The 25886-nt window shown below is 37.9% G+C and overlaps 1 protein-coding gene across 1 annotated transcript in view; it reads right to left on the bottom strand.

Moving 5' to 3' along the window:
- The window catches only part of FBXL7 (F-box and leucine rich repeat protein 7), a gene marked incomplete at its 5' end in the record, with an annotated part of 194381 nt that overhangs the window by 121108 nt on the left and 47387 nt on the right, over nucleotides 1-25886 (bottom strand). Inside the window, one exon of the mRNA XM_082304152.1 lies at nucleotides 24951-25040. Within this exon, the coding sequence (XP_082160278.1) occupies nucleotides 24951-25040 (90 nt within the window). The remainder of the gene's footprint in view (nucleotides 1-24950; nucleotides 25041-25886) is intronic.

Raw genomic sequence — 25886 nt, 5'->3', positions numbered from 1 at the left:
TTCTATGCAGATGTGAGCATAACTAACTGTTGTTACTATTTTCCACCTGGAAAGGCACAGTGACTGTACTGATTAATGGCTCCATGACGATTACATCATTCTTGACTTCACCCCTTGGAGTTAAGCATATTTCCTGAACAATGGAACAGAGCGTGATCAAAGGAAACTGATTTTCAAGGTCATAAGTTCTTGACACACAGACCACCTGCATGAGGTGCTCAAAATATCTTTGCATCCTGAACTCTTGAGTGCAGGATGAGGGAACTGAAGTGTTTGGAGTAAGAGCTGCATGCTGGCCATTAGGGGAATGGTTGCACATAATGAGAGAAAGGGAGGGAGAGGAGCCATGCAAAACCCTGCTCTGTCTGTGGAAGCTGCCACTCACTCCCCTGGGCCCAGCAGGACAAGATAGCAAGGAGCAGACCTTCTTTTTCACCCAGAGAGGGAGTCCCTAGGGAAGAGCTGCAAAGAGCAAAGACTATGAGGATATCCCCATGCTTGTATTCTCTTTTTAATGATCTTGCATAACTTATACTACTACTAAAAATGACTCAAGCAACTACAACCACCTCTTATTCACTGGCTATCTGACACACAGGCCCTCACAGCTGCTACCTTTACCTTCCTGCCAGGAAGAGAAGGTAGGAGAACATTCACTGAAGCACAAACAGAACTTTAGAAATGAGGTTGCCTGCAAAAAGTTCCTTGCACTGTCTTCTAAGAAACTTCCACCCAGCCATCCTCTCTCATACTTAACATAATTAACTACAGAGGAATGCCTTTGAGAGCTCATCAACAAAGTGCGAGAAGGAACTTGCTATAACCTTTCAGCTCCACAGCCCTCCTATCCCAATGGCAAACAAAATCAAACATGGGTTGGTTGTTCATCAAAAACAGAGGTCAGATTACGATCTCATGGTAAAATGAATAAATATCTGGAGTAACACTATTAAGTCAATGGAGCTACCCTGGATTTGCACACAAAATCTGGCTCATTATATTCCAAATTCCTAAATATGTGGCTGACATCACAACGTAGCACAGTAGCTGAAAGATTTGAAGAAAACTCTACTTGGGTGTGTTTTTCTGAGCAAAAAGAGCAGAAGGTTAGATTCAAATCCTACTGTCAACATAGCAAGGGTCAACATTAATATTTTCTTCTCTTATGTAATGAATTTTCAGATCTCAGCTACGCTGCTGTCCTGTTATCTCCTGGGAGGAAGGATAAATTGGTTAATAAAGTCCTTTCCAAAAAAAGCCTTCAAAAGTAGAAACATCTGCTATGTTCATTAGTCACTATTTGGCCTGAGTTCAGTGGTAACGCAAACTACAAACCCATTCCCTTTCTCTTACCTAGAGAGGTCACAGCAAATGGGATCCTAGGTTTACGGAAATCATAGCTAACTGCAAGGAGGATGGCTGTGAAGCTTACAGATACACTTTGTTTCCTGTTCGTTCACAACACCGTACGAATGCATTCACACACACACTAGCATCTGATGGTCATAGGAACTCATATGTTTTACAGTACACACGGAGGTTCAGGTAGCCAAAAAATTTTTAAACGTGGCATTTAAGAAAAGCAGAATGTATATATTTTTTTAAAATACATTAAGAGTTAGTTCAAAAATCTAAGCCAATAACTATGTGAAAACTGGGAAGAGTTGCAGAAATCAGGCAACATGAATTAGTCTGAAGCAAAGCTGGGAGCTGAATCCAGATGCCAGAAGTTTGGGTTTAACTCTTCCATTCAGTTGCCTGCGCAACTGGACTGAGGAATACTGGAATCATACATTTTTTTCCTTTTTGCATTTAAAAATACTACTAAGATTGTAAAGTCAAGCACTCCAGAGCTGGAAAATAAACATCAGAGCCCTATTAGTTTTTGTCCTTTCCTACTGTGTGGGACTATACTACACAGCAGCCATCTACAAGACAAAATACTGTTTTTTCACTCTTCATTCAAGAGAGAAGTCCACACATGACATGCACAGGGCACACTGCCCGAAGAGAACTGTGTGATGAGATTATTAATGGGCTAGTTTATTCTCAGCAAAATCCACAATAAGAGCTTGCTGTTGTGATGCTCAGTATACCAATACCAAGAGCTTAGATATCCCCTAACAAAGTTCCTAGAGCTGTGGGCCACCATTTTGCCCATATGGAATGTGCTTTCACATATTCTTGCTGTAAGGTAAAATTCAAGGTTAAAATGTAGGACACTTGACAATGCCAAAATGACCTAGTTGTTAGACAGGTCATCACTGCACCCCCAAGAGCTCTTAGGGAACTGAAGACTGCTTACATGCAACTCGCCTCAAAGCTTTCCTGCTACATCAGAACAATGAGAGAACACTGCTCTATCCAAAATATGCTGTGAGGACTATACCTGTAATACTGGTACCACAGTTAGAGTGACCACAAAAAATAAACAGAAGCTCCTTGAACGAGCATCCTCTGGTCTTAATATCAATTGAGGCAGAAAAGCTCTGAAAAGCAGATTGTTAGAATTCATAAGCAGGATAAAGGTAAGCTAATGTTTTACAAATTTCCTAATTATAGAGTGCTTGAGTTCAAAGCCATGACTATTATTTGAACTTAGGTCGCATACCACTTCAAAGTTTATTTAAAAAAATCCAACCTAAAATAAAATTTTACATTACAGTCTTGCATTGAAATCTGCTTGTTTCAACAACTGTTGATCACCTTCTGATCCACTACACAAACCTCTGCTATTCAAGCAAGCAGAGAATTAAAAAATAGCAGTTGTCAAACACCATGGTGCTGGGCAGTAGACTGGAATGAGAGGTGACCAATGGGTTTCACAGGCATTTACAAACAGAAGACAATAAGTAGCTCCCCCGCCATCCACTTCAGAGGTTTTCTACCCTGTCTCACTCTTCCTGACCAGGCAAGGACTCCTACCATTCAGACTTTTATTCTTATCTTCCTTCCCCCTTCAGATACCTGTCCATCTTCCTTTTCACAGATGGCTGTAAAACACAAACACTTCCTCATCCAGTGTCTGCCCCTAATTTCTAGAGTTTGGAGGTTTGGGGTGTGAATGTGAAGAGGGTGGGGTTTTGGTTTATTTTTTGTTTTGGGTTTTCTTTTTTCTTCTTTCCAAGTTGTTCACCCTTCCTTATTTTTTTTTCTCCACTTTCTCAATCCAAACCACAGCATTTGTGCAAGCAGCAGAGGGATGACATTGAAGAATTAGGAAGCAGTTTCTTGATGAGCTTTAGTACCTCTGCAAATGATTCTAGGTCGTGTTCATGGTGACACCTAAGGTTTTAAAGGCTAAGCTCTAACAAGTCTCATTAAACACAGCCAAACTGAAAATTCCAAGGTTTGTAACTCAACATAATTTGGATGAGGCACCCCAAGGAAACATGCTTCTGATAAACACTACCGTAATTCAAACCAGGGACTCTGCATTCCACACCTAGAGAAATAAACAATAAAACCCCAGTAAACCTCATAGTATGATTACAAAGTATTTTTCCCAATTACCCTTCACACAAATAGCTAATCTGCTGCAATGAAAAAGGCTAAAAAAAGTTAAAGATCAACAGCACATGCCACAGATACAAACCAAGAAGTGATATAAATTAACTTCTGTCATCCTTTTGTGTAAGTGTTGTGCAGGTTATCTTAATGGTTGAATAGCTTCAACACACACATTAAAAAGTGCTGCTTCGAACTGTAAGAACCATATCTGCTCCTCTTAAAAGGTCCAAAATTATTTGCTAAAATTAATTATATTTTATCTTGTCATAAGATCACCCCATATTTAAAACAGGAATTTTTGAACAGCACCATATAATTTTCTACCTGAAATATTTCAAAAACAGCTAGTGCTTTCCATAAGAAAATAAAGTTTAATTTCATCTATTATTTTACTTTTTCATATCAAACCTCTTCTTGGTTTCTAGCAGGCCTAGTAATTTCAAAATTAGACAACAGAGCTATACTTTTTCAAGCAGTAATCTTACTAAAGATTGTCAAACATTTATCTAGACTGAAAAATGGAAGGACATCTCCTTATTTTTTTTATTATCTATTTTTCTCCTCAAAGTAAGCTTGTTCTGTTTACCTTCAGGGATCTTCCATATTTACTATTCATACTCTGCAGTGCTGACCGATTTCACTTTCAGGAAAGAAAATTTTTAGCTCTTCCTGGTAATCATGCTCACTGTCACTTGCATATAGCATCAGCGTGAACCTGCACATATACATGTTATGTCCAAGCTGGAGAAGGGAGTGGGAGGGAGATTCCACATCTCGAAACCACTCTAAGCCTACAGTCTTATCAGTTCACTAAGAAAATTGAGATGTTTTGAAAAAAGCTACTACAAAGATAGCAATCATCATAAAAAAAAAAAAAAAGCCACGAGAATTGTACAGGAAACTACGGGCAACCTCCTGTTGGCCCTTCCTACATCAATTATTCTCTCATCCTAAGGTTTAAGGAAGGACTTTAATGTAGTAGAGAAAGAAGTTATGACATTCAGCATCTAGAATTTGGAAGTAAATTCTAACTCTATCAAACTTTACAGTGAGGTTAATATCCCGAGACATACTCTACTTTAGTCAGAGCCTACAAGTTTTGATGCAGCAACTAAGTACATTTTATTACCTGAGTGGAGACTATAAAAGGGTACCTCCTGACCTTCATGTCTATAGCAAATAGTGATCCCTTTTATTTACATGTATTTGTTCTAGCAAAATAATTTATTCATTTACCATGCATCATACTTTCAATGAACTCCCTAAACACATTTTCATATACTTCACTCCTTCCCATGCACAGAAGAACATCTAAGTTCTGTTTTATCTCACGTGTTTCTATGAAGAGAGAGGCCAAATAATCTTTTTTCCCCCCATGTGCCCTTCTGCTAGATTTTACTATAGTTTTAATGCCTATAAAAGTTGATTCAACAACAGAACAGGTAGATCAAAAGTACTGAAGGCTTTTTTACAGGTTAAAACTAGCACTAGCATAAGGAAAATGTTCATTTGCAGTCTGCAAAAGGTCATGAATAGCCCCTTTTGATCTTTAGTTCTTCTATTTCACAGCAGTGTTAGCTGTTAGTTAGTCTAAGTCCTACAAATATTTAGGTCAATCTTTCTTTCCTTCACTTCTCAGCAGAGACACCAGAACTTACCACAGTCTAGTTCAATGCACATAGGAATATTTGATCTAATATTAAAATCTAATTCTTTCATCCATAGCAAGCATGGACAAGATCTTAATCCTTTCTCCTTTGCAGTAAGTTTTTCTGTATTCAAAGACACACTTATTTCCTCTTCCCTTCCCAACCTTATCCTAGGCTAAGGAAATACAGATCTTTCAGTGATCTCCCGTATAGGTCAGGTTTTCTGGTCTTCTGTTTGTTCTTGTTTTCCCTTGAACTTACTCTAGTCATTACACTTCTAATGAAATACACTCATAAACTCTCAAATCAACTACCAAGATGCTTCTTAAAAGCAAACACATGGCTTAAAATGCAAAGTACTTCAAATTTTATCTAGAGAGAAGCTTGTATATTCTACTTTAGTGCTTCGCAAGCTGGAGGAAGGCATTTGAAATGCCAATGTGAAAGAACTCTAGAAGAACTTAATCTACATTAGCTTGCCTTCTTAAGACCCAGTAGTACTTGTTGCCACCTATATACATAATAGCAGATTTTACTTTAAATACCACAAGCTTCTATGTTGTCAAACAGTATGGCTGCACCTAGCTCAGTCCCTTCTTCCTTACCAAGATGGCTGAAATCCCACCTAAGTGCTGCAGGACACGGACTTCATTCATTACAAAGGCGCTTGCCTCTCGCGACACCCGATGGACCACATATATCTGAGAACGGAAATACCTTTAAAAAGCCCCATGGTGTTAGAAAGTGCAGCACCGGATGAACTAAGCTATTCCACTCAAGTTTGTTTTGGCAGATTTTCAACTCTCCAGTCTATCCTTGCCTTGTTTTCACACACAAGACTTGGAACAATTCCATTTATCAAGTCTACCTAGATGGAGCATTAAGTTGGCCTCTAAAATAAGACAGGGAGAAAAAGAGGAAAAAGTAATGCAATTCAATACTGTTAACAATTTTCTCACTATAGTTTTATGTATGCAGGACAAAAGTGGAAGGTAAATGGGGAAAAAAACCACATTTGAAATCTGAAGATTCAAAAGACTACTTCTCAAGCCATGCTACTTAACATAAGACAATGTTAGCTAAATATGAAAACATATTTTTGTGAAAAAGTCATCATACAAAAAGAATATCTCTGAATAATTTTCAGTTAAGCTAGTAAAGGAAAATATACTTATTTTCCATAGTTTAAGGGCTTTACTACAAGTGTCTAAGACAGTTGCTAGCATTTCTTGTAAGACTGAAGAGCTTCCAGTCATGTACTTTTTTTAATATATTAGTAAAACAACTATAAATATATATATGCTATAAAGAAATATATACCATATGTCCAGCATACATCCACTAATGGGAATATAAAATTTCTCTGTGTTTCAAGCAAAAGCTACAGTGATTAAAAAGCTACACTTCATTTTACACTGTCTTTCAAGGGAAGCTTCTTTTTTACAATACCAATGCTTGCTTTAGATACTATCAGGAAACAATTACCAAATATGCACACTTAGGTATCTGTTTATATAAGAAGAGCTTTCCAATTGCAGAAGAACTTTTGTAACAGCTTAGAGAAAAAAGAAAAAAATCAAATATTAATTGGCTAACCACTGTCATTCATGGAACTTGAAAAAAATCAAAGCAAAATCCTTATTCTATTTTAGAATTTAACTTTGATGAAATTCAGCTTCCATTTTATTCCCAGACGTTTCAGTAAATCACAACCAAGTTATGATTAGTTTCAATTAAGTTAATGGATTATGAAAGATAAACTACCTGAAACTACACAATTACTTTTTACTAGGGCCTGCATTTGACTTCTACAAACCAGTCTAGTTTGGCAGACACTCATATCTACAACGCAGCAAGAGCAAGAATACAAAAGTAATGAGAAAGCGTTGCCCACTGGCATGACATCTTTCATCTTAAAAATTTTCTCCATTAGTGAAAGTATCTTGCAATAATCTTAATGGTGTAGTTTACAGACTTTTAAGGAAGAAACTGTATTCTTATGATCACGCAATTCCCAAAGCAACTTTGCCAAATCTGTTCAGCATTTTTAAGTACTACTGCAAGATACATGCCACCCTTCCTACTGTATTTTCTGCTGTGCTACACAGCTAACTATTAATCAAGTAGAGCACATGCTCTAAGTCAGTCTCGTGCTCCAAGCTTTTGCTACATAATACAATTTAAGTCAGAACCTTAACTTGATCCAGAGTCAGTGAGTATCAAACTGATGGATACCTAATACCTGTTTATTCAAATTCGAAACAAGTTTATCACATATAGGACAAAACAAAGTATAGTTAAATGAGTCATTAAGATTATAACTTAACATTCACCATTTAAACACACAGAAAAACCCCCACCTTTTTACATGTTGTTAAAGTTTCCCTTCAATGGCAGATAGCTGCCCTGCTTCATTCGTGGGTGAGGAAGTGGACTGAAATGATAAATGACAGCTTCAAGGGATGGGTTCTAAGACATGCAAGTTCCTTGATTGCCCCCAGAACAGCTCCTTTTTCGGCAGAGATCTCATTACATCAGAAGTTTCTACCTGAGGGTTCAGACATTTTACTATCAATCAGTGATATTAAAAAAAAAAAAAAAAAAAAGACAAGCCCATTGTCAGCACACTTAAGTTCACGATTAGACTCTGTACTCCATGGAAACATTCTGAGGTCTGCAGATCAACAAGTTGACGTTCACAGTACATTACTTCAACTCTGTTAACCGTTTTGGCAAGCAGTCAGTCCTTGTACAGTCATCAAGAAGTATAGACAATAATTCTTACATTCTCCCTTCTAGGTCTACGCTATGTGCTTGATTAATGACATCCGCCCGAATTTCACCAGTAACCTAAATCAACATATTTAGCAAGGAAGCCATGGAAAATTGTTTGTCTATCAGTAGAAATTAATCATAGAGGACTTGTACAAAGATTAAGCTTACAAAAGATGGGACAGTTAATTTGCAGCAGGACAACACACTGGCAGCTTCCCACCACAGGAACTCTTCTGGAAAAGCTTTATTACCCTCTGCAAGTCTCATCTTGAACAACAGGGAGTAGTAGCAAAGTCCCAGTCACAGATAATATTGCAAGACTGCAAGCAGTGCTTTCCTCTGTATTAGCAGGATAAGCAGGGCACATTTTCAACCCCTGAACTCATCTACTTCAGGTGTGTTCATTTTCAAAGTTTTTCCCCCAGAACAACTCAAAATTAAGCTACTCAGTTACAGATTTACTTCTCAAAACAATCTGACCAGACATTTAAATTATCCTAGACAACAGTTTAACTGTTCCTAATAATTTAATAAACTTCAGAGCAAGCGACAGGTACATCATGGTGATGACTGATGACATTCGGTATTAGGTTTACAATCCTGACACCCTTTTAAGCCTATAGAAGAAACAGGCAAGGTTTTTATTTCCGTCTTCCTGTGCACAATATTTGGTGAAGAGTAGTCATGATTGTCAATCCATCAATCAAGTCTATTTTTCTGCTTGTGGAAGCAGATTAACTACTTTATAATTGCTATTGCTTGTTAAGGCATTTTTCTGAATAACTATACAATATGGGATATCTTTTCATTTCAGGTGAGATTATCAAAATCCAAAGTCTATAACTCCAGAAAAAAGAAAAAAAAAAAAAAAAAATTCTGGATGAAATATCATTCAAGTCTACTTTGCAATTGCACAAAGTCCTGCTATGCCATGACATTTAATTTTAATCTCCTGCAGGCAGTACTCCTTTCATCCATGTTTTCCACACGAAAATGGACTAGGTATAGCCATTAGGTGTTTCAAAAAAGCCATCAGCCACTACTTCTCACGCCTCCACCCCTCATGACAGTTGAGAGAGAGCTGGCATCAAAGCCTTCAAGAAACACTGAATTCTTCTGCTGGCCAGCCCAAACTCAGCATTAAGGAAAGCGGCGGTACAACAGAACTAAGCACTGTCCCTAAACCAGTCCTCTCAACCACAAACAACAGAAAGCAGGTCTCCAGCCTAACCTTAATACCATGTCCAAAAGTGAAGACTCCAGAGCTTTGTTCAGTCTCAGCTAAGACGCTTTGAGTACGTTACATGAAGCAAATGCACAGCTCTGAGGGCTCCAGAGAAACTGGTGACTCATTTGCCTTTAATCCCGTGAATGCAAACTGCCAAGAATGCCCTATGGTTCTATAGTTAACCATGGTTTTGCAAAGTCATTTGTCTAGCTATCATTAAAAAACCTTAAGGTCTTCATGCATAAGCGACTCCAGCCCAGACAAGCAATGCAGTAAGAAAGGGGCTGTGCATACCAGTGGCTTCTGACTCCCACACAATCAATGGTCCCTCTCACCCTCAACTTGTAAACCTCAGTGCAGCCACACTTTATACATCCTTAGAGAGGATTAATTTAATTTTGATTTCCTCTCTGTGTTTGCTTTGGAGGTTTGCAGCTTGAGCAATATATATATGACTAAAATTTGGCAGCAAGCAGCCTGTAATATGATGTATATCATTTCAGCCTGGCCAGCATATTCAGGAAAACAACAAGCTGGCAGTGAGGACAGTTTCATCTCACATTCAGAAAGTGGAAGACTCGGGTAGGAATAAGGAATGGCAAGACATTTCCAGGAGGTGAACTTAAGAGGGATGAGGTCCGATATCATCTGTGTGACCAAGGGAACACAGTGCCCAGCAAAACAAGTTTTGATCACGACAGAGAAGGAGGTGGCAGGCATACAGGTCTTTAAAGCCATGGCCTTTCCATCATCCAGCAGGCTTCTAGTATGTTGGTTACTGGTATCTTCCAAAGCTTGCCAGGGCAATGGTAAAACCAGGGCCATGCGAAGAGGTATTGTTGCCACAGGAAAGCAGGCAGAAATAAAAGGATTTTGCTGGCCTGACTTGCATGTTTGAGCATCATGATAGATTAAAGGAAATATTAAGTATTTCCTATAAGATTTTTCAGGGAGAGAAGTAGGAATTAAACTCTGAACTGCACCATTTCCACTGTAAACTTTAGTTAAACATTACAAATTTCAGTCTCAACTTTTATTTTATCAGTAGTCCTTCAAGAAGTTAACAGAATAGTATATTACACATGCTATGTATATAATATTCTATTCTATGTAATCATAGAATCATGATTCTAATACTGAAACCGTAATGTTCTATGAACAACGGAAAGCACTCTTTTTAGCTCATTCATGCCATTTTTCATAGCTGAAATGCATTTGCTTGGCTGCGTTCAGTGGTACATACCTACAATCATGAGCTCCAACCGGTGTATGAAGAAAGCCGTTATTGTCTGGAGCATAACAATCCAAACATCCTGACACAGACCTTGTTTCAAGGGTAGCCCGGCACATAAGGATTCTTCAGTGAATAAAACTCAAAATTATCCAACATCACAAGCTATTATTGTTTCAACAGTATACTAGTCTTCTAGTATTTCCAGATTTCCACTCTCCTAGAATCGGCAAGGTTCCTTTTATTAGATCTCTATATTAGCTTATCAAGATTATGTTGTTGCTTCCACCAGAAGCTTTCTGTAAAGGGACATGAGGGCTGGAATAAAATGGCCTACATCTTCCTTAATGTCTGTTTTCACTGCTTAGCAGTGTGTTACCCCTACATATGAAACCCAAAACTACATCTACCTTTTTTACTATTATACAGCACAGAAGCTTTACTTTCACCTTATGGTTTACTACCTTTGCTATCTCTTGTCATCACTGCTTCCTTTTAGTCCAAATTCAGTGCCTTTAGTTTGAGTAGTCCCTTCCCTCCCAAAAGTAAAATTCTATTTGATACTTCCATGATACAGAACCAAACTAACTTGTGGCAGAAATGGCAAAAAAAATCCTAGTCCATTCAGACTCATCAGTCACAAGCTCAATACCAGAGCTAAGTTCCATTGAAGTTCAAAAATTAGACACAAAAGAACGGGAGTTATCAGATTCAACACCACAGTCAAAAGTTCACCCTTAAAAAAAAAGGGGGGGGGGGGGGGCAAGGGGTGGGTGGGTGTGTTAAAAACCATTACAAATCAGTGTAAGTTTCCTACACAGTATTTCACTCAGGCCCAAGATACAACATGCAATGGTCAAACACTGAGAATAAGACCATATATTTCAACACCTATATATAATTTTTTTTTTTTTTTAAACCTTTGCCATTGAGTGATTTGTGGTTTGAATACTTGTATCTGAAGACTACTGTACTCTGGATGTGTAAGATGACAGCGTTTCCAAGATGGTGTGACACAGTTAAACACCTGGTTTCCCGTGGCCTTGCTCTGTCAGCCTACAATCCTTTCCTCGAGGAAAAAGAAAAAATGCTGGTTTTTCTACTACTTCCAGATGTTAAATAGCAGTGGTTCTGACCAGGATACTTGAAGCTTCAAAAGCTTCAGATAATCTGTACATCCACATTAAGATGAATCATTCTAAATTCATCTGACCTGGTGAGCAAAGGCATCATGTCACACTTTCAGAGTTCTGCATAGGATGCCCCAATGAATTGGGGGCAGGAGTGTCCTTCATTTGGATCAAATTAACACAGACATGATGTACAAATGAGAAAGTTAAGCTAGTATGTCAATAAAACAGCACAGGAGCCTAAAAACTTCCAAGGTAGAAGATCTAATTCTGAGCTGAGCAAGTCATTCACAAACCACGACAAGAGTGCCCACAAAACTGGGTCAGAAGTGAAAAGAAGATTACTGTTCAAGGAGAAACAAATTCTTTCAATTAATATTTGAACCACATTAATATTATAACATACTCAAAGTCAGAACAGAATTGATGTTACTTGTTTCACTTTCAAGAAGCAACCAAGGTAACAAAACCTTTCTAGCTCTCCGAATGAGTGAACACATACTGCAAACTACCGCAATACAGTGTGTATTGCAGTAGTTTGGTAGAAGAGGTGAGGACTGGCAACGTGTTTTCACTTGAGCATCCTCCCATGCCAAGTTTCTTGAAAATTCCAATACGTGCACAGATAGGAAGAGCTAAAGCTCATCCAAATCTTGAATTTAGTTTCCTGGACACAAGCAAATGAATGCAAACACAAATAAACAAACACACACACACAAATAGCACCTTAGCACATAAAATACACACATTTTTCTTGCTATAGAGAAATGTGTCAGGACATAAATGGAGACCAGTGTCACTGACAGCACCCCATTTCATACCAAAGATGACCTTGGTCCTGAGGTTCAAAAGAGCTGACAAACATGCCTCAGATTTTCACTCAAGTTTCAGCTATTTTCTTTTCGTAGGGGCTTTATGTAACGGTTTATTACTAACTCTATGGATATAATTTTTCTATATCCCTTTAAAAAAGGAATAACTTTTTGATGAGTTATTTCAGTCCAGTAACAACTTAAGAAGATGGGTGCATTTTTAAATCTGCAAGACCCCTATTCCAGTGCAAATGAGTTCTTTCAAGAATGGCTCAAACAGTCAAATACTTCAGTTTTTAAGGAAACTTCTTGATGGGATATATCTGCGAGGTTCCACGACTTCCTCAAACGTTGACTGAACCCTTTCAAAGCTTTGAAGAAATATGGCCTCTGCTAGGACTTGAAATTAGTGAGTGACACTTACACTTGAATTTCAACAAAAGTAAAATCATAATTTAATCCATGATAATAAGCAACACTTTGGGACTGATACGTGAACTATTTTTTAGAACCACAGTCACAATCCTAAGATAAAAATCATTAAGTTTCACATAGAGTTTATGAGTTATCTTTTGGATTAAGGAAGCCTATCTGGTCACCAAAGTAACATCATACATCAGTTTTCCCAGCAGCCACCAAATTCCAGAGATTAACCATGATTACATTTACTGTTAACTAAATCATCCACTACAAAATGCTTATTTCTCTGGCCTGAATTGGCTGATCATTCAGACAAAAAGACACAATTTCTATGAAGGGGCCCAAAGGAAATACTTAATCCTTTCAGCAATACCTGAGCCTGCTAAGTTTATAAGCATAATATATCATATTGAGCAATAGACAGTAGGATACAAAGGTTTGGTCACTCATACTTTTAACCACATTCTCATTTTTTTTATGACTTTGCAGCTAGTATTATTTGTTTTTCAGTTTCTTTCACCTAACTAGTTTTACTGCTTGCAGTTCCCAACTACATTCCTTTCTCCTCCCCTTAGCGAGGCCAATATTTTAGTTACTGCTTAGTTATGGTTTCATTATTCTTCCCTTCTAAATAGCACAGAATATTACATATTTAAACATGGTTGCTCTAATTTAAAATCCACAAATGGTAAACAGGAACAAGTTCATGGCATATTGTCCTTCTATGCTCATCTTATTTCCAAGATGCACAAGAAAAGATCTTTCTCTAGTAGACTGAGATAAATAAGGAGTTGCTCTAATATGCTCCAATTTCTACTAAATTAGCAGGTACAAAATTTAAGCAGCATAGAACCCCTTCAAGTTCTGAGTCAAAGCATGAATGAAGTATAATAAAGTTACACTAATAATCTGGGCTTTAATTTATTACCAAATTCAAGAGGATACCCTTGTACTTCCCCTTTAGGCATCTGTCCAAATCAGAACTGGAATAACCAATAACAGAAATCAGGACATGAGATAAGGCTCAGATCTGATGCCATTTGGTTTTTCAGTTCACATCAGCATTTGTCTAATTCAAAATGGACATGTATGGATAATCATGACCAATAGTTTCTGATGACAGAATCTCACGTTTACTTTTGAAGCCTCCCAGTCTTCTGCTTACGAGCAATATTTTAAAAAAGACTGGTGTCATCACAGTAAACACAGAAAATATCAGGTGGGGGTGAGTTTTTCCCGTGTGTTTTGGGTTCATTTCTTTTTTTTGGCCATATACAAATGCACATTCTAAACAAAAATAATTTACAAAATTAAAAGTATATGAAAGTGTTAGCACATCAAGCTGAGAAGAGACCAATTCTCCTTCACCCCAAAGAGCTATTTAATATGATTGATAAAACCTGAACCCAGTGACTGAATGGTAGTGCTGTTATTTTGATTCGGATATAATTTCATTGGGGATGACATTCTTAGCATAGTCCAGCAAAATATTCAGATTTCATTAAATGCTATGGGAGTCTGTCTTCCTTAATTAGACACTGACAGAAGTGATCTTTACTAAATATTGAAGGATACAAGCAGATTAATCATTCATCCAATGCCACATCAGCAGAAAGAAAAAGAAGTGTTCCTCAAGAATTTTTTCCTAAAAAATACATTTGTCAAGTAGTCTGACAAATTAGCAGCACCAATTGACACCTACTGATGTCAGTTCTTTTCACTGGAAGCAGCCAAAGCAGATTCAGAATATTGTGAATTTTAGCCAGACGCAGAATAATCTCCCATTAAAACCAGGCACACCAGCTTCTTTATCAGCTTCACATGCTTAACATTGCAAAAGCCTTCCAAATACAAATGCAAGGCCAGACAGAAAATGTGTAGTACATTTGAATCTGAGGTATAAGGGCATTAAAAGAAATTTGAGAAAGTTAACTCTGCTGGAACAGCAAAGAAAATACACTCACAGCTAAAGTCAGATTGGACTGTAATTTTGCCTCAGATTGCAAAAAGTTCCTAAAGTCTTTTTTCAAAAGTGAAAGAAAAGCAAAAGGGTCAAAGAGCAAGATGATTTCAGAAAGCAGAGTTCAAGCTAATGCTTTATCTCAGTCCACAATAAAGAAGGACTAAGTAAACATAGTCTCCCAAGCCAGAGCCCACTGAAGACAGTCCAATTATGATTTTATTGTTTAGACCACATTTGTTTCTGTTCTATAAGGAAAACTACCATAGAAGTCCTTCATTGTGCCACGTAAACAACTGCTCTGCACAGTGCATAGTTTCTGAGGTTTCAGGTGCCACACAAAATTTTTTATTGCTCAAATGGGAGCTAAAGACCTAACTTGGCAAGGCTTACAAATGTTTATCTTGCCAGGGGCGTGTGATGGCGGGGAGGGGAATCTACATTTACATATGTCTACATGAATATATAAGTATCTTCGGATTAAGCAAATCACAAACTTCACAGTTGAGAAGAAGAATTTGTTCCTACTACCCACATCCTTGAGATCTCTTAACATTCATGTTTGCCTTTCGGAGATTCCCACCTAGCACTGTTTACATATAATGAACAAGTAAAAGACTTCCCACAAACAATTAATACCTGACAGTGCTGTAAAATTTCACTTTCTTGGATATACAAGATGGAAATGGACTTCATGTTAGGGAAAAACAAAAGCGTTACAGATTAAATTAGGCACTGGTACAAACCGAAATTTCACTATCATGAGTCTGATAATAATTTACAATGGAGAATTATGATATATCCAAGTCATTGCAAGCAGCCTGGCAGGTTACAGTCATCCAGTAAAGCCATCAAGCTTCTTCCCACCGATGCATTCACATCTGTAAGGTAGCATAAACATACCACATGCCTATGAAAAGTCTCCATACTTCACTTTGTTGGAGGGTAACTCAAACTAGCTGATCTAAATGGACTACCAAATCTTACAAACAAGCATTTACAATGCATCCCTAAAGAAATCCTGCCCGCCTTCTGGCAAGACTATGTACACACAAGAGGCCAGAGTAGGTGAGTAGAAATCTCCTAGCTCAGTATAGCTGATAGGCTGCTATGCTTGTTTTCCTGTATCAGAAAAGAAATCCTTTATTTAAACCATTAAAACAGCAATTATACTTTCAGTTTCAAGAGATACAAACTCCCAATCCATCATCACAGTTCAAGATGAAAACTAGCCTTAAATACGAAAGGAAATATCACAACGGACAGTTGCTGAACAGGCACAACACCACAACACAAGTTATATGTTGAAGCATGGCTGATTAAAGCTAGAGGAATATGTAGACTGCTAATCGCCAGATTATACTCATGCTCATAACTTCTGCTTATACTTCCAGCCTAGTCTACTGTAACTGTCTAAACCAACGATGACCCAGCAGGCAGAATTAACAAGAATATAAGAATTACCATTATCCATTCTTGAATTGCCATTTTCATCAGCCAATCTCAGTACATACTTCTCAAGGGAAATCTGAGGAATGCTGGCAGAAACAAGGAGATGCCAAACTTCAGTAACTTGAGAAAAACACAGTAGCAGGCACTATGGTACAATAGCCAGAAGAGAAGATCAGAATGAGTCAGCGACTCTAAGCAGATATTTCTCAAGCATGCTGCTAGTTTTGGCACTATTGACCATTCTTAAAAATCATACAGTCATTTGACAAGCTGACATAAAAAAGATAAGATACAGGAAAATAAGGCAGGATATTTTGTGCAATAAATTTAAACTACAGCATCTTAACAGGGATTGTCAAGTTAAAGGCAAAAACCTGTTGTTCCAATTTTATTTTATTAGTTCAATCAAGTATTAGAATTAATGTGGAGAAACTTGTTAGTGTCAGTTCATAAATTCTGGAAAATGGATAAGCCCGACATATTTAAATATGCATTATCAGGTTGTATATATTCTTCAAGCAGTCTTAGGAGACAGTCTAGCATTCAAGAAAGATGGTTTTTAGACTAGCAAATGTTGGGCAATCATCAGATACTTCAAGATGACTCTTTACTTTTCAGAGAAGGAAACAACTTCAAAAACAACTAGCATTGGCAATAACAGCCAAAGAACAGTTTAGTGCCAGAACCTCCCTGTGATAACAGTATTCAAGTATTTTGGTACAGCATTTTACAGAAAGAATTCCATTTGGGATCTTGGATTCCTTAAAATCAGATTTACAGGTAATTGAATAAACCGTAATCACTCCTACCAAACATCAGACCCTACTTCAGAAAAGCTAATGCTAGGTTTTTAAATTGGGATCATTTCTCTTTAACTATACTGTAAGTGCATTTGCTCTGGTAGGTCTCATGTTTCAGGCAGCAGATCAAGTAAGACTGCAGTTTTATGTACCTTTCCAATTTGTTCCTAGTATTGTTTGGGCAAGTTTTAAACATTTGGCTATAACATTTCAGTACAAATTAGCCAGAATAACGTAAGGTTTCAATTTGCAGCTTTATCTTTGCCAGCGTCCCAACTACTTTTGCCTTGTATTTGAACTCTGATTTAAATGCCGATTACAATGGTATTGTTATAATTAGCAGAACAGCTTTGCAGGAACACTGCCTGTTAGATAACAAAAGCATAACAAGATGTGGTTAAACACAAAAAATAGTGCCTAAGAACAACCTCTATACTACTTTGTACCTCTACATACTGCTCAAGGTGATTATGTTTGCGTATGCATTCAGATATGTTGGTTAAAGGAATTTAAATAGTGAGCTCTGTTTATTCTGCCAAAGCGTTCATAGGTTTGAATTTATTGTCACGCCTCCCACCCCCCTCTAATTCTTCCCCAGTTTTTTGGCTTCAAGTGATTCTCTTTTGGCACATTGAGTAATGCAACATTTCACTTTTCTAGAAAACTCCACGGCTAGAAAAGTAACACAAAGCCCTAGGAAACTTACCTGGTCTCCAGTTTCACTACCAACTCAAAACAGCCACAGTTCACTCAAAGCCAACTGAATCTCAGCCCAGTTCCAAGTAAGTAGGGGCAAATTCAGGCATTCATATCAAATTCAGACTTTGTTTGGTGCACAGAAAGTCTGCTTAGACAGCACTTCAACAGCAGAACCAAGAGCCCAAATTCCCAGTAAGAGACACTACAAAGACATAAGGATGGAGATAAACAGGGAGAGAACTGCCATCAAAAGAACTAGGAATTACGTATATGCTTGCATGCATCCAGAAAGAACATATATATGTTTTCATTTCTGATACTGGATTAGTAAGCTTCTAATGTTAAAGAGAAAACAAAAGGAAAAATATTAAAGAACCGAAGTGGGAAAAGATTTCTTAACAGGTATCAGACTTAGACAGGGATCAAAAGACCTCCTTCTGCCAAAAGGATTGTCAAGAAAAAATGGGCAGAAAACAGCGTCTCTTTTCAGCAACAGGCTTTTGCCACAACACTTTATTAGCTCAATGTCCTGAGAGGATACACAAACCACACAAAAGGTTCAATGGAACTGCAGTATATTAAACATACCTACCTACCTTATTATAGGAACTATAATACACAGAAGGGTTGCTTAATTGCAAACCTTCTCTGAGATTTTTATCTCCCTCTGAAATAAGATCAGGATTGCACTCACCTGAATCTGAGTCTGAGCTGATTCTCCATCATGAACCATTTTAAATACCAAAAAGTATTTGGTAGCAAAGGACCCATTCCATCTTTATAAATTTTTTGTAGTGTCCATTATTGTGCACAACGCAAGGGCCCCTCCTCTTAAATACAATGAATAAATTAAGAATTACTCAGGGATCCAAAAGACACCCAGCCTTTTGAAAGAATGTGATTATGAAGCCAAGAGAAATTAACAGCATGACATCCTCCCTGCGAATATCCTTTAATGTGTACTTTGTTCCCTCACTTGCAAGGTGAAATGAAAGGCACACAACCCAAATAAATCTTTCTGTCTTCAAGAAATGTCACCTACTATATTCCCACGTAGAGCAGTGATAAACATTTTCTGATATAGAGCTCAATTTTTTCTGGAAAAGAAGTTTTTCTATATAGAGAGCCAAGATATCACTAATTTTCTATACCTCCGAGTATGAAAGCCAGGGACAAAAGTGTCTATCATTCTTAGACACAGAAAATAAGAGTGCAAAACAACTGCTTTGAGAGATTTTACATATTGATAAAGCTCAAGCTATCTTTCCACAGTTCATAAAAAAATGTTTCAAAAGTAGCTGCTTGTTCCATTATTCACTGTAGTCTTCTAAAATGACTTTAATATCTTAAGAGTCAAAGTAAGAATGGTATGGCTGAACACTCTCTATTCCTACTTTCCTCAATTAGATATTAATTACGGATTAAATTACTTACAATTTGTAGAATAAAGTGATGCAGTAGTAACAGTCAAATTCCAATGGTTTTCAAAACATCACTTGAAAGTTATTTTCTTAAGAAATTACTACAAGAGTACAGCAAATGCATGAAGGACTTTTGCTATTATTACACAAATAGAGGCTAACTTCTCTTAGAAAAGCTTATCCAACTATGCTTTTTTCATGTAAAACTGGATATAAATCCAGGTTCAGCTACTTGAGTAGCTGGTATTTCTATAATTGAAGAAAACCTGTACTTCTATATTCAAAATGGTAGAAGTCCTACTGAGAGCTCCTAAATTCATAAAACTTGCCATCAGCTGTAACTCTTAGCCCTGTTTTTTTTTTTTTTGGGGGGGGGGGGGGGGGCAGGGGTTGGTTTTTGGAAAGGGCATTGTTTAGTTTTTGCCTGCTTTTAAGTGGGTTTGGTTGGTTGGGTTTGGTTGTTTTGTTTTGTTGTGTTGGTTTGGTTTGGGGTTTTTGGGGGGAGGGGGGTGTGGTCTGGTTGGGTTTTTTGTTGTTGTTTTGGGTTTTTTGTTTTTTTCAAGGACTTCAGCAGAATGAAAACTCAGTACTGAGAGAAGGCTAGTTCCTCATTCTCAGCCATCCTTTTCTCTGGACCTTATCACGTGCCAGGGGAAGATGACGGACAGCAGAAATTCCATAGCATAGACCAGCAGTCACTAACATCCCATCCAGTTCAAGAAGCTTCAGTGGCAGGGACCCACCATAAAAGGATGCTGAGGACCACAGCAACACAGCCTGATCAACCTTAGCCAGGTATCGTCTTGCCCAGGGTATAAAGCAACACTCTTACACGAGTAATTAAAGCATTACATATTTGAAAAATGCTACATTTTCACTTAGTTGCCCCCCAAACATGATTTAATGGAGGGAATGGTTCCTAATGACTGTAATTATTCCAGCCAGGCTATAGGGCCTGCTTCTCCCAGAATCATAGAATCATTTAGGTTGGAAAAGACCCTTAAGATCATCAAGTCCAACTGTTAACACTACCAAGTCCACCAGAATCACTAAAAAGCCCAAATAAAACAGAAAGGAGGATACAACTACGAGAATAGGGGACTTTTCTAGTACACATGTAAACTTCAGAAGAAATACCTCTTCTGTTGAGATGCATACGAACAGGTACTGCCAAAACAAATGCATTCGATCACCACACTAAACATACATCGCAGCGCGAATGGGTGAAACGCTGTGTTCTCTTAATTCGCCTGTTTTCCAAACACAGTCCTTAAGTATATTTAAGGTACACGAACATCATATGAGGAAGCCAGACTCTAGAATTCTCAGAGTACTCCAGAAGGAAAAACAAAGTTAAATACTTACTTTTTGAAGGTCTCTAAAAGTCAACATCACTAAAAGCAGATATAATTTTAACTTCTGCAGAATACAGCAGCTGACTTCACTGTATTTATGCAAAATTAAAAGTATAAACATTTAACAGGATATATTCAGAGTTATTTCAGCAATGAGCTCCTCCGCTAAACCAGTGTTTTGCTTCAGGCCTAATCCTTCAATTTGATTTTATAGAAATCAAGAAATAAATTAGAACTCATACACGAGCTCTCAATTTAAAGCTGCCTCTGGATTACCGCTTAACAGCCATATACATGAAATGCAGTGTTGATTTTTTATTTGAAAAACAGTCAAGTTAATATGAAGCATCCAGCCTGGACATAACATTCCACACTCTGCAGGTAAGTGTTAGAAGAAAGCTCCCTGATCAAGGTAAGCCCGTACAAAAACATTCAGTCTAATCTTCTAAATCAAGTTTTAGACAATAATATTCCAGCTGAGACTGTGTCTAGCAAATTGCATTTAAATGGCCCACAAAAATCGATTTAGTCTTTCACTTGCCAGAAGAGCAATGGGGGGTAGCAAAAACTCATGCGTTCTCAAGTTTCTAACTGTAATTGATTGATGGGGTAAAGAATTGCAGACAATGTCTGAGACTGAAAAAGTAGTAAAAGGCAGTGCATATTCAAAGCTAAAGAAAATTGTATCCTCAGAAGAGGAGACAGTGTGGAGGCATCAGTGTGCATGCACACCCACAGTCTACCATGCTTCCTTCTGAGACAAGCTGTAGGCAAACAAACAGTCCCTACAGCATGCTCTGTGATTTACAGAGAGGACCAGACATCTATTTTTTTGCCACCTGTCCTTCACTGAAGTACAGAAAGTGAAAGCCACAATGATAGCAACTGGACTTCAGTTTCTGCACCAGTACAGCCTCACCTTTGCGTCCCTCTCGAGTGCACCACTGGTATCTCACGTTTGAATTTAGGAAGCTGCATGGTCTGCCAGCTACTGCCTGCATTCCTCTACACAACAGAAACAGGGTGGTAGTTACCTCTCCAATGCATCACTGAGTGAAGCTGGCTTGGCTAAGGATACCAACACATGCTGTCTGTTCCTCACTAGTAGAGGATGTGCAGTTCACCCAGGCACATTTAATAGCATGACAAGCATCTTGCCTCTTTGAAACATAAAATCTCCTTCCACAACTCTACAGATGCTCATAATCCACAATGTAAGGGAGCGTACCATATTTTGGCTATAACTGCATCTCCCATTCCCATCAAGAGATTTCACTGATGTTGCCTTAACAGCATATCTAGGACTGGAACACCACATAAGGCATTTCAAGCAGCTTGTTACCCATTCCTTGTACCCATCCTATAGAGAAACATCTCAGCACTGAAACTTGAAAAATATAATGGTTGCAGTAGACAAATGAAGAGTGTGGTTCATTTGGTTGTTCAAACTGGTGGCAAGGTAACACCTGCTGTCAGATACTTCCTGAGATGGTCTGCTCTTTCAAGCAAGATTCCTGCTTGACACCTTTTTGCAGTCCTTGGGAATCCATACCTGTCTAAGAAGTACTTTACATGTCTGCTTCTCTGCTGCAGAGTACCACAGAACTTGTATGAATCAGCCCCACAGATTCCCTTTCTAGTTGTTTCAAGGCATTTCATTGATTCAACTTCAACAAGTGTTGTGTCAACTGTCTTATAGAAACAGAAGAGAAGCCATGCTGTGCAGAACTGGAAAGAATTAGGTCTGTTTGCAAAGCTGGAAAGCAGGAGATGTGAAAGGCCTTCAGCCTCAAACACAAATTCCATGTTCTTTACAGAGTTGGGCACTCAGGAATTCAGCTACCAATAGAAATTTAAGGGACACAAAGAAGCTGTCTGCAACTTGTTCAATTAAGATCATTTCACCTGTCAATGAACGTGAAGAAAAGTTCACCTACAATCTTTCACAGTCCTTCCCACCCCATACCTAGAGTGCATCCATCTCACCACACACAACATGTGGCTCATTCACAGGACAGTATACAGTGCTATGAATTTACAATACAGGGCTAAAGCAAAGGGCAGAATTGGAGCTTTCTGTCCCTGCGATAACCCAGTCTCACGGTGAAGAGCACGATACAATTACCAGTCTCTGGGGTGGGCAGGCTACCCATGGCAAGCAAATACTAGAGCATGGAGTGCTATAAAGGTAAATTTAACAAACAGTTATAAAATGTTACGTAAACACCCCAATGAAAAGATATAACTGCCACTGCTTGTACAGCATCTAATGCCATCAGGCTCCTGTTCTTAGCTGGTCCCTAGACACTACGCTATAACTGAAGAGTATAAAAGCATTCAGTCTTGTAATCACAGAACTCTACTCGTCTCGCAGAAGGTATGAGGCCTTCTGTTCAGCTGAATCCTCCTACAGCATGAGTCTACTGTACATGGGGAAAAGAGGCAGCATTAGTAAAAAATCCAGACACACACCAGTTGATAAATGTGCCTTCCAGTAACAGCACTGCTTTCAACAGTCCTTGTTTCTCCCCAACACCACTTCCATGCCTCTGCTCTCCCTTTCCTTCAAGGAACTCTTATGCTCCCTGATTATGACATTCAAAATATCTGCCAGATTATACAGCAATCCACATTAAGGCAATTTATATTAAACTATATATTAAAATATATCCACATTAGTAACTCCTCAGCAGAAAAACTTCATAGGAAAGTAGTAATAACACAGGCTGAGGAAGAGACTACTTCTGCTGTTGTCAAAGTAAGTGTTTGTCAAATCACACTCTTCTAGGGCAAAGAAAAACCAGGCTCACATCCGAAATTGCCTCCAAGTATAGAATACACAACTCCACTGCTCTGAACTCTTTCTGAATCTGCACGAGAACTCATAAAAACATATCTTTACTATAGCATCTGCTGACCTGCATTTAAGCCTCCCTCACTAATGAACTAATCAGCTACAAAACAGTGGTGAAGATTTCAGGGTCAACATTGGTATTCACTGGCTCTACAATGGGCTAGATTAAGAACATAAATTTTAGAGATTAGTAAAGGATTATTTTGCATTATCTGATTTGAAAATAAGAAAAAAAACATGCTTCACTGACTGAAGTAAAACAGAAATTTAAAGCAATTGTTAAGTACTGACTTCAGAGTTTCCACTATTCCTTTGTGGTTTCTTTTCTTCTTCCCTAGCTGTCATACAGAAAAGTTAAAATGCTTTTATACATTTCCTAAATTTATTTCGTGCCTTGGCAATTCACCTCCTTCAGGTACCTCAAAACTTTTGAATCTAAGGCTTAGAGAAACATGAAGTCTACTATTCAACTTAACTTTATTTACCATATATTAATTTATTGTTAAATTTATTGCCCAAACTAAAAAGCAGAGATTCTAAACCAGTATCTCTCATGATTCACAGGTGCCAGATCTTCATTCTTGATACGGGATTATGCATGCCTAACGATAAACTCTTGTGATTTATATGGTCATTTATTACTTACATGAACTGCTTTTACTGTACAGGTTCTACAGTCATAGGCAGACTTGCCAAACTAGAACTATTCAAAGTCTATGATTTCTTTTAACCATAAGAAATAAAGCCAGACTGAGAGCAATCACAGCTTGTAACTTAATTTGTAATGACAGAAGTACAAGAAATCAGAATTATTATTTGATAATCACCAAATACAACCAACTTATTATGACAGAGTTGAGCAGAAATGCTAGTTAAGGCATATAAATTTATCATTTAAAAAAAATCCTTCCAGCTTACATCATTAAGCTACGTAAGATTTAATGATTTCCTCTCAGCCTTTGAAGACACTCTTGTAAAAACTAAGGCCAATATACTTTCATTTAACAGTGCACACCTACCCACATATAAGAAGGCAGCAGGAAAGGATCAGCATGTCTCTGTTCATAGGCCAGTTAGTATAACGTTGTATTAATACTGACACATAAAACATCTCCTTCCCCTAGACATTAAAAATTTTGTCCCAGATGATCCCATACTCCAGCAACTGCAGGTGAGATGCACTGATCTAATTAAATCTTGTCAGCTCTTCAGATTCATAGCTACACTTTCGAAAACTTGGCACACAAAACTCAGATTTTCATGGCATTCACAGTATGAAAATAAGAGGCTGAGATTTAACCTAGAACGTATGCCAAAAAGCTTCCATTAAGTGTATTCTTCAAAAATAAGTTCAAAATTGGATCGCATCAAATCTTAAGTATAAAAGCCTTTGCTGAAAAAGTAACATGCAAGATTACTCAAAACCCTCTACATTTTTGTTCTGCAGAAGAATCTTAAATCCTTTGTCACAAGCTTAAATCAGAAACTACAACAGGTAGGAGTGGAAACTGCATATAGGAAGAACAACTTTTTTAATTTCTAGTACGTCAATGGTACTATACACAGAAGGAACGAGGAGGACGGGTTCTTTTTCTGAAAATATCTAGGATTATGTTGTGGGGCCTGACCTGGGAAATGAGTACCAGCTGCCTACCTTCACTGGTAGCTGCATTCTTCTGGGCTTTGGTGGGCGTGTGATCTGTACTTGAACTCACGTCGGATGAGATGCTTGAGCTGCCTTTGCCTGCAAAGGGTGAAAGAGGTGGAGAGGGTGGGAGGGAGAGAGAACAAACATGAGTATCAACAGCGAAATAGAAAGACCTTCCATATCAGAACCTGGAACAATTCCAGGAAGCTTTAAACTAAGTTTAAAGCAGCTGGTGTTCATTTTGTACACACTGGGGTGTGAGTTAACTGCATTATAACTTATAGCACGTGCATCTTTACGTGTACTAAGGCTGCAAACAGCCTCCTGTGTCACGGGGGCTCTCATTATGTATTTGCTAAGCTCCACTGTAAACGAAAAGTTTGTGATGAACAACACTAGAAGAACTTTCGTGATCAGTTTTCTCATTCAAATACCTTTAACAGATCAGGACAAATGGACACTGACCCTCATTAGCATGAAGGGTTAAATTCAAAATGTGTTAAATGAGTTTAGATTTCTGGTTTATGTGTATGTTTATGTTTCTGGTTTATGTATACAAGTCATGTGGTCACATGAAAATGAAAGTGAGGCATCTGCTGTTTCCTCCTACACCATGCTCACTGCTTGATGTAATACACCATTTTAAAACCAACTTCTACAGTTGCTGTTCTTCACCTTTCATTTTTTAACTGTAAATCAGAACCAATGGATGTTTCTTCTCTTATTTTCTTTCCTAAGACTTTTTCCTGCATTTCCTACATCAATACCCCCAGACCTATTTTGGGGATGTTAAAACAGGTACAAGTTACAAACAGAAGAAATCCAAATACAAAGAAAAAATTAACTCAAATAGATACCACAGAAGAGCAGAGGGGGCTAAACCAAAGTTGTCTCTTCGTTTACCTGTGAGGAGCTAAGAATGAGTCATTTCTCTTTCCCTTT

The sequence above is a fragment of the Platalea leucorodia genome (genome assembly GCF_965183815.1).
Source record: "Platalea leucorodia genome assembly, chromosome: 1".
NCBI classification, from domain to species: Eukaryota; Metazoa; Chordata; class Aves; order Pelecaniformes; family Threskiornithidae; genus Platalea; species Platalea leucorodia.
This window is presented reverse-complemented; position numbering and strand designations above follow the sequence as displayed.